This window comes from Priapulus caudatus, unplaced genomic scaffold, assembly GCF_000485595.1.
Source record: "Priapulus caudatus unplaced genomic scaffold, Priapulus_caudatus-5.0.1 Scaffold97, whole genome shotgun sequence".
Classification (NCBI taxonomy): Eukaryota; Metazoa; Priapulida; class Priapulimorpha; order Priapulimorphida; family Priapulidae; genus Priapulus; species Priapulus caudatus.
In genome coordinates this window covers 418,744-428,743 of record NW_014577158.1, presented here as the reverse complement: position 1 = coordinate 428,743, position 10,000 = coordinate 418,744, and the positions used below count along the sequence as shown (strand labels likewise).

At 46.7% G+C, this 10,000-nt stretch overlaps 1 protein-coding gene across 1 annotated transcript in view; it reads left to right on the top strand.

Annotated features, from left to right (window-relative positions):
- LOC106805026 overlaps nt 1-10,000 on the top strand; it is a 38,767-nt gene that overhangs the window by 8,554 nt on the left and 20,213 nt on the right. The window contains 8 exon segments of the mRNA XM_014806495.1: nt 167-351; nt 1,180-1,246; nt 5,273-5,370; nt 5,844-5,964; nt 6,441-6,568; nt 7,460-7,586; nt 7,714-7,901; nt 8,651-8,804. Coding sequence (XP_014661981.1) covers nt 167-351; nt 1,180-1,246; nt 5,273-5,370; nt 5,844-5,964; nt 6,441-6,568; nt 7,460-7,586; nt 7,714-7,901; nt 8,651-8,804 — 1,068 coding nt within the window.

Below are 10,000 nucleotides of genomic sequence, written 5' to 3'. Positions count from 1 at the left end.
TCCACGCCGCTGCTGCTGCAGCCTGATGATGACGTCACACGTATTGCGCTGTACTCGTGTGGTTTAGCTGCTTCTAGAGCTCGATTTTTGATTAGACATCATTGACGGTCAACGACAAGAATGTGAATGATACATTGCGATGGTTTCCCTCTATTATTCGCTGCAGTTACTCGACATAGATTTAGAAGTGAAGAGTCTGAATGCATCGGGCATCACCTGGGAAGACAAGTGCGTCAAGGTGGCGAGAAGTGTCTCTCTAACGGCTGCTGGAGATGTGGGGTTTCAACGAGCGCATCATACGCAACTGACACAGGATGAAATCTTAGAGACGGTCAATACCATCACGTACAGGTGGGTCGCACGCTCTCTCCTCTCAGCTAAACTTCCTGGTCTCATCCGCCTATGCTGATCTCATTCATCCTTCCTTTCCTCATCCGCCATTTTTGGTCTTATCCAACCTTCCTCTCCTCATCCACCCATCAGCTGACCCCTCATTTTATAGTTCATCTCCCTCTCCTCATCTATCCTTCCTGCTGTCAGCTACCCTTCCTTTTATGATTCACCCTTTCTCACCTCGCCAATCATATCTGCTCTCATTCACGCTTCCTGCTCTTATGCACTATCCTCTTCTCATCCATTCACCTTCCACCCCTCTCATTCAGCCTCACACACGAAAGGATTATAGCGCCAGTGAACAACACCGACTATTAGTGTGTAATAGGTGTATTATAGCGATTCCATCATGATGAATGTCATTCTATTATTAAAGCCTGCACAATTAAATAGAGATATCTAAGCTCGTCGATATTCTCCCTTCGTGAAACATGAGAAGGCGGAATGGGATCGATGTCCGACGGTAGATCTCGTTATAAGTTTTATAACGTAGGCCTACATTTTCATTAATTAATAAATTATATCACACACACACACGCACGCGCACGCACGCACGCACGCACACACGCACGCACGCACACACCGCGCACACACACCAAACACACACATTATATGAGTCAGTATATTTTATTTTAGTAGCAGTATATTGTTTTTATTAATTAATTGATTGCCATTAATATCGGCGCTTCGTTCGTTTCAGTCCCGTCTATTACATTCCCTACAATCCTGAGCAGTATCTGTCGGAGATCAAGCGAAACGAGGATGATGAAATCGTCGGTGCGGCAGCGACGATGGCTTTGTGATGCTGGAGGACAATAGCGTCGTTAATACTGGACTCGTCGGACTGGGAAAGGTAAGAGTACATGCTAACGCCACAGGCCCGGGGGAATATTGTCACACGAAAAAATTGGTCACGAGAAAATGGTCCAACGGGAACATTAGTCACTGGAATATTTGTCACAGGAAAATTGCTCACACTGGAAATTTGTCACAGGAAAATTGCTCACACTGGAAATTAATCTTCTCTTCCTCCTCCTGTCGCGCCCTTTCCCTGCTCCCTCCTAGCGCTTTCTTCTTTGTATAGTATAAACCGAGGTTTACTATTTATGACCGATTATTTCCCTATGACCAATTCTTGTGACCGATTATCCGTGTGACCCTAACCCCGTGAGCCATCCAGCAGGGCCATACAGCGTGAAACAGCTTCTATGGAGGGGGACGGGTGAATGATGTGTTTGATGACCTAACTACATAATGACGAGAGATTGAAGAGGTAAACCGTAAGTACGGGATGAGATTATGCTGAACGGATAATATTTTTTCATGATTTGGTTACTATGATCATGTTTTAGTTTACGCATTGTAAGCTTACTACAGTATAATGGTTTACATGGATGTCGACAGTATAAGTTCCCAACCTACCTCCAACCCACACTTGCCCAAACCCACTCTCCAACCCACCCAGACAATCCTCCAACCCATTCCACAACGCCACCCCCAACCCACACCCCAACCCACCTTAACCCTCCCCCAACCACACCCCCAACACACCACAAACCCAGCTCCAACCTAGCAACCCGACCCAACCACATCTCATCCCACCTCAAACCAACAAATGAGGTTTTACTAGATTGTTTTTGCACGCAATCGAGAAGAATTTTCTAATTTGCAATCCTATTTCTTTTCGACACTGTCAACAGCCGCCGCAGCTTGTTTGCGTAGCAACGCCCCGTGTCGCGTGCCGTGATTCAATACGGGCTTTGTTTCCCCACCCCTCCTCTCCCTCCCCTCCACCTCCCGCCGGTGTTGTTGTGCTGCGGGTGCGGCGGCAGCGGCGAGGATCGGAAGGAAGGCACGAGTGTCATTGACAGTGGGTCACTAATGCCCACTAATGGCGAAACGAGAAGTTATGCCGAGGGGGTGAAAAAATCCACGTCGCGCCGTTTAACGTGTAAATGACCGGGATTCCCCTCCGGCGCGCACACCCGCACACGACGCACCACGCACACGCACGCACGCACGCACGCACCACACACGCACGTACGCACGCACGCACACACACACACACACACACAACACACACAGCACACACACACACACACACTCACACACACATATATATATATATAATATATATATATATAATATATATAATATATATATATGTATATATATGGAGTATGGTGGCCGAGGGCTGCCACCTACAATTTTACCTCTGAAATAAATAAAAGCCAAAAAAAAATTTTTGTCAAAATCAAATTCAAAACGAAATCAAAATCGAAAATCAAAATCAGAATCAAAATCAAAATCAAAAATCAAAATCAAATTCAAAATCAAAAACGAAATCAAAATCAATAAAATAAAGTAAAGTGAAATGAGTTTACGACGCGTTGGCCGAGAGCTGCCAAAGTGAAATCAGTTTTCGCGTTGGCCGAGAGCTGCAAAGTGAAATCAGTTTTCGCGTTGGCCGAAGCTGCGCAAAGTGAAATCAGTTTTCGCGTCGGCCGAGAGCTGCAAGTGAAATCAGTTTTCGCGTTGGCCGAGAGCTGCATATAAGACTGTACCCGTTCGCCACCTTCACTCCGGCATATATCCTTCGCTACACTGAAGTTAGTGCGGGGCCCGTATGGAAGTGACTATACGCACGGCGGCCGTGTGGATAAGATTCCATATGGCTATACGCACGGCGGCCGTATGGCCGACTCAATATGGCTAGGAATGAGGAAGGGGAGAAGGGAGAAGCTGAGAGAAGGAGGAAGGGGAAAGAGGAGAAGGTGGTGGAGAAGAGGAATGGAGAAGCTGGTGGAGAGAGGAAGGGGAGAAGGAAGAAGGTGTGGAAAGGAAGGAGGGAAAGCTGGTGGAGAAGGAGAGGGGGAGAAGAGAGAAGGTGGTGAGAAGGAGGAGAAGCTGGTGGAGGAGGAGGGGGAGAAGGGAGAAGGTGGTGGAGGAGGGGCAGAAACTGGTAGAGAAGGAGGAGGGGAGAAGCTGGTGGAGAAGGAGGAAAGGGAGAAGGAGGGAGAGAAGGGAGCTGGTGGAGGAGGAGGGGGAGAAGGGAGAAGCTGGTGGAGAAGGAGGAGGGGGAAAGGTGGTGAGAAGGAGGAGGGAGAAGTGGTGAGAAGAGGAGAAGGAGAAGGGAAAAGGTGGTGGAGAAGGAGGGGGAGAAGCTGGTGAAGAAGGGGGACGGGGAGGAACTGGTGGAAGGGAGGAAGGAGAGAAGGAGGGGGAGAAGGAGCCGGTTCTCCCCGTCCTTCTCCACCAGCTTCTCCCCTCCTCCTTCTCCACCACCTTCTTCCTGGTCTCCCTTCCGTCCTTCCCACCACTTCTCCTCTCCTTCTCCACCACCTTCTCCCTTCTCCTTCCTCCTTCTCCACCACGCCTTCTCCCGCTTCGCCCTCTTCCTCCTTCTCGCACCAGCTTCTCCCCCTCCTCCTCTTCACCAGCTTCTCCTCCTCCTTCTCCACCACCTTTCCCTTCTCCCCTCTCCTCCCACCAGCTTCTCCCCTCCTCCTTCTCCACACCTTCTCCCCCCTCCTCCTCTCACCAGCTTCCCTTCTCCCCCTCCTCTTCCACCAGCTCCTTCTCTCCCTCCTTCTCCGCTTTCCTCCTTCTCTCACCAGCTTCCTCCCCTCCTCCTTCTCTACCAGTTCCTGCCCTCCTCCATCACATTCTCCCTTCTCCCCCTCCTCCTCCACCAGCTTCTCCCCTTCTTCTCACCACCTTCTCTCTTCTCCGCCCCTCCTCCTTCTCCACCAGCTTCTCCCCGCCTCCTCCTTCTCCAACACCTTCTCCCTTCTCCCTCCTCCCTCTCACCAGCTCTCTGCCTCCTCCTTCTCCCCACCTTCTCCTTCTCCCCTTCCTCCTTCTCCACCAGCTTCTCCATTCCTCCTTCTCCACACCACTTCTCCTTCTCCCTTCCTCCTTCTCCTCAGCTTCTCCTTCTCCCCTTCCTCATTCCTAGCCATATCTGAGTCGCCAATACGGCCGCCGTGCGTATAGCCATATGGAACTTTCCACACGGCGCCGTGCGTATAGTCACTTCCATACGGGCCCCAGCACTAACTTCATGTAAGCGAAGGATATATGCCGGAGTGAAGGTGGCGAACGGTACCAGTCTATATTGGCAGCTCTCGGCCAACGCGAAAACTGATTTCAGTTTGCAGCTCTCGCCAACGCGTAAACTCATTTCACTTTACTTTTGATTTTGATTTTGATTTTTGATTTTGATTTTGATTTTGATTTTGATTTTGATTTATTTCGTTTTGATTTTGATTTTGATTTTGATTTTGATTTTGATTTTGATTTTGATTTTGATTTTGATTTCGTTTTGATTTTGATTTTGATTTGATTTTGATTTCGAATTTTGATTTCGTTTTGATTTTTATTTGATTTTGATTTAGATTTTGATATTGATTTTGATTTTGATTTTGATTTTGATTTGATTTCGATTTTTATTTCGTTTTGATTTTGAATTTGATTTTTATTTTTATTTTTATTTTTATTTTTATTTTTATTTCGATTTTTATTTCGTTTTGAATTTGATTTTGATTTTAATTTTTAAATTTTAAATTTTATTTATTTCAGAGGTAAAATTGTAGTGGCAGCCCTCGGCCACCATAATGGTGGGAGTGGATGGTATCGTTCGGTTCGTGGCGTGGTTGTAATAAGGCCTGACACGCGCACTAAGCTGCTTATAGGCCGGCAAGTGCGTATGTCGAACTTCCAACTTACGCGTGCTAGTAAATGACGAGTACGTACCCATATAACCCGGGTATAATGAAGAATAGGTATTTTCCGAGTACGGTAAATTATGAATACTTATAGCAATGATGTAAATGATGTATACAAAGATATATGCGGAGATGAATATATCTGCTTTCAGGTGGACGAGGAGGCAGAATTGTGGGAGGACGAGTGGATGAAGATAGCCACTCGCGGTCACGCCGACATAGACAGGATATATTACTTGGCCGGGAAAAGGTACAATGAGTAACCAGTTGAAGGTCGTACTACTTGTATCGATGGCCCATAATCTATAATTATGTTAGGGCTGTGTGGCTATAGCATGGGTATGTGTATATCGTTTGGGTACATATGGGTACATATACGGGCTATCTGTAGTAGATATAACAACACATTGCCTGCCAGATATAGCGTCGGTAATATTTCACCAAATTGTTTACCATGGCTATTATATCAAGAACATAACTAGTATAGATATGTCTATGAAAATATGCATATATATATAATTATATATATATATATATATATATATATATATAATATATAGCCCTCGATCTACTGGGGTTAACAAAATCAATATTCGTCCGTACAATATCATTCTACGTTTTAATATAAACCATGCGTTCGTTTCCACGTCGTTCGAGCCTATAACCGCGTCGACATCGATATCGGTGATGATCAATATTAAAGTGCCGTGTCGGATATTACAGTATCGATGAGCTGGGAGCTAGCTCTATCGTCGATGATGTAACGATGCTAGTCTTCGGCTACGTGCTAGTTCTGCTCTTCGTCAGCTTCGTGCTCGGTCGATTCAACCTCGTCGAACACAGGGTAAGAGCCACGACCTGCCTACCAACACACAACCACGAAATGTAGAATGCTTAGCCGAATATATGAGTTGCGTACTCATATACATATATATATATGTACGTATATATATATAATGGCACGTGATCATAACCATGATGTATGTTGCATATTAAAATTTGTTTGAGTAAGTGTTTATTTATGTATTATAATGGTTCACAAAACGCTGGCAAAAATCACTTGCACTCCGTTACCATGGCAATAACGCCGCGAACTCAAACACCGATCAAACAAATCTCTAGTAGAATTTACGGCATCGTTCACCGGGCGCAAGTGCTTGCAACATCGAGTCTTGAAACTCCAAAAGAAAATGGTTAACAAAACTGCGGTTGGTATATTGAACACCGGATGTCAGTAACTCGGTGACTTACTGCTTGTATCGTTCAATGAAGAGACGCGTTTAATGTCGTGATGTGATTTATCTTTCATGTTTTTTTTAGGTGTGGCTAGCTATACTGGGTCTCATCTGTGTCGGCATGTCATTAATAGCTGGGTTCGGACTGTCGTCTTTGTGTGGACTGCTGTACGGTCCCATACACATGGTGCTGCCCTTCCTCCTTCTCGGCAAGTACACGAACTAAGAATATAGGCCTATACACGAGTAAAATATAATATGGAACTGAACATGCACACGTAATATAATGTACGACAATGTATAATGTACGACAATACAGGTCATATACGTGCAATGCAAACGAGAGGCATTAAATATAATATGCGTTACGTGTAAATACCTATATATTTTACTCAAATTATCTTCAAGTGTGCACATTTATTCGTATTACATCGTTGATCATGGTTATCAGCGAAGGAATTTATTGCTATCATCTATGCTATACACACGTAGTTAAAAGCTACCAAATTCGCAGCTCGCGTCCAGCACGCCTACTATACCGTTGTTTTAAACAATAGCCGTGTAGCTATAGGTCGTATAGGTTCAGTACCTTTGAACTTGTCGCACGTTTAAACAACAACATAGTTACCGCTTAACTATCCTTAATAATTATATATATATGGAGAGAGATGGAGAGACGATTAGTTTGGTTCTAGGGTTAGAGATGGGTTATCGCTAGGCTAGGGGTAGGATTAGGATCAGCGTTAGAGGTATATCCCGACAGTACCCAGCTAAACATCACCCATCATAAATAGAGCCCACCTGTCCCCTGTGCGTATGTACAACATTGGGAGCCTAGCGGTGAGCATGCACGCGGTGAGCATGCACGCGCTGTCGCGTGGTGGTGAATGAACCCGTTGGTCTCGAATCGCCTGCCGCGGACCGCTGCTGCGTGACAAGGTCAAGGTGTGTGCGATGTCAAGGGTGGCTGCCGCGTGACGTCACGGGGTCAAGGATGGCTGCCGCGTGACGTCACGGGGTCAAGGGTTGTCACCGCGTTACGTCACGAAGTCAAGGATCGCTGCCGCGTAACGTCACGGGGTCAAGGGTCGCTGTCGCGTGAAGACGCGGTGCCAAGGGTGGCTACCGCGTGACGTCGCGGGGTCAAGGGTGGTCGCGGCATGACGTCACGGGTCAAGGGTCGTTCATCGCGTCCACGCCGCTGCTGCTGCAGCTGATGATGACGTCACACGTATTGCGCTGTACTCGTGTGGTTTAGCTGCTTCTAAGAGCTCGATTTTTGATTAGACATCATTGACGGTCAACGACAAGAATGTGAATGATACATTGCGATGGTTTCCCTCTATTATTCGCTGCAGTTACTCGACATAGATTTAGAAGTGAAGAGTCTGAATGCATCGGGCATCACCTGGGAAGACAAGTGCGTAAAGGTGGGCGAGAAGTGTCTCTCTAACGGGCTGCTGGAGATGTGGGGTTTCAACGAGCGCATCATACGCAACCTGACACAGGATGAAATCTTAGAGACGGTCAATACCATCACGTACAGGTGGGTCGCACGCTCTCTCCTCTCAGCTAAACTTCCTGGTCTCATCCGCCTATGCTGATCTCATTCATCCTTCCTTTCCTCATCCGCCCTTTTTGGTCTTATCCAACCTTCCTCCTCTCATCCACCCATCAGCTGACCCCCCTCATTTTATAGTTCACTCTCCCTCTCCTCATCTATCCTTCCTGCTGTCAGCTACCCTTCCTTTTATGATTCACCCTTTCTCACCTCGCCAATCATATCTGCTCTCATTCACGCTTCCTGCTCTTATGCACCTATCCTCTTCTCATCCATTCACCTTCCACCCCTCTCATTCAGCCTCACACACGAAAGGATTATAGCGCCAGTGAACAACACCGACTATTAGTGTGTAATAGGTGTATTATAGCGATTCCATCATGAGTGAATGTCATTCTATTATTAAAGCCTGCACAATTAAATAGAGATATCTAAGCTCGTCGATATTCTCCTTCGTGAAACATGAGAAGGCGGAATGGGATTCGATGTCCGACGGTAGATCTCGTTATAAGTTTTATAACGTAGGCCTACATTTTCATTAATTAATAAAATTATATCACACACACACACGCACGCGCACGCACGCACGCACGCACACACGCACGCACGCACACACGCACACACACACCAACACACACACATTATATGAGTACAGTATATTTTATTTTAGTACAGTATAATTGTTTTTATTAATTAATTGATTGCCATTAATATCGGCGCTTCGTTCGTTTCAGTCCCGTCTATTACATTCCCTACAATCCTGAGCAGTATCTGTCGGAGATCAAGCGAAACGAGGATGATGAAATCGTCGGTGCGGCAGCGACGATGGCTTTGTGGATGCTGGAGGACAATAGCGTCGTTAATACTGGACTCGTCGGACTGGGAAAGGTAAGAGTACATGCTAACGCCACAGGGCCCGGGGGAATATTGGTCACACGAAAAATTGGTCACGAGAAAATGGTCAAACGGGAACATTGGTCATGGGAATATTGGTCACAGGAAAATTATCACACGGGAAATTTGTCACAGAAATATTGGTCACACGGAAAATTAATCTTCTCTTCCTCCTCCTGTGCGCCCCTTTCCCTGCTCCCTCCTAGCGCTTTCTTCTTTGTATAGTAGTAAACCGAGGTTTACTATTTATGACCGATTATTTCCCTATGACCAATTCTTGTGACCGATTATCCGTGTGACCCTAACCCCGTGAGCCATCCAGCAGGGCCATACAGCGTGAAACAGCTTCTATGGAGGGGGACGGGTGAATGATGTGTTTGATGACCTAACTACATAATGACGAGAGATTGAAGAGGTAAACCGTAAGTACGGGATGAGATTATGCTGAACGGATAATATTTTTTCATGATTTGGTTACTATGATCATGTTTTAGTTTACGCATTGTAAGCTTACTACAGTATAATGGTTTACATGGATGTCGACAGTATAAGTTCCCAACCTACCCTCCAACCCACACTTGCCCAAACCAACCCACTCTCCAACCCACCCCAGACAATCCTCCAACCCATTCCACAACCCACCCCCAACCCACACCCCAACCCACCTTAACCCTCCCCCAACCCACACCCCCAACACACCACAAACCCAGCTCCAACCTACAACCCGACCCAACCCACATCTCATCCCACCTCAAACCCAACCAAATGAGGTTTTACTAGATTGTTTTTGCACGCAATCGAGAAGAATTATTCTATTTGCAATCCTATTTTCTTTTCGACACTGTCAACAGCCGCCGCAGCTTGTTTGCGTAGCAACGCCCGTGGTCCCGTGCCGTGATTCAATACGGGCTTTGTTTCCCCACCCCTCCTCCTCCCCTCCCCTACCCTACCCTCCCGCCGGTGTTGTTGTGCTGCGGGTGCGGCGGCAGCGGCGAGGATCGGAAGGAAGGCACGAGTGTCATTGACAGTGGGTCACTAATGCCCACTAATGGCGAAACGAGAAGTTATGCCGAGGGGGTGAAAAAATCCACGTCGCGCCGTTTAACGTGTAAATGACCGGGATTCCCCTCCGGCGGCGCACACACGCACACACGCACACGCACACGCACGCACGCACGCACGCACGCACG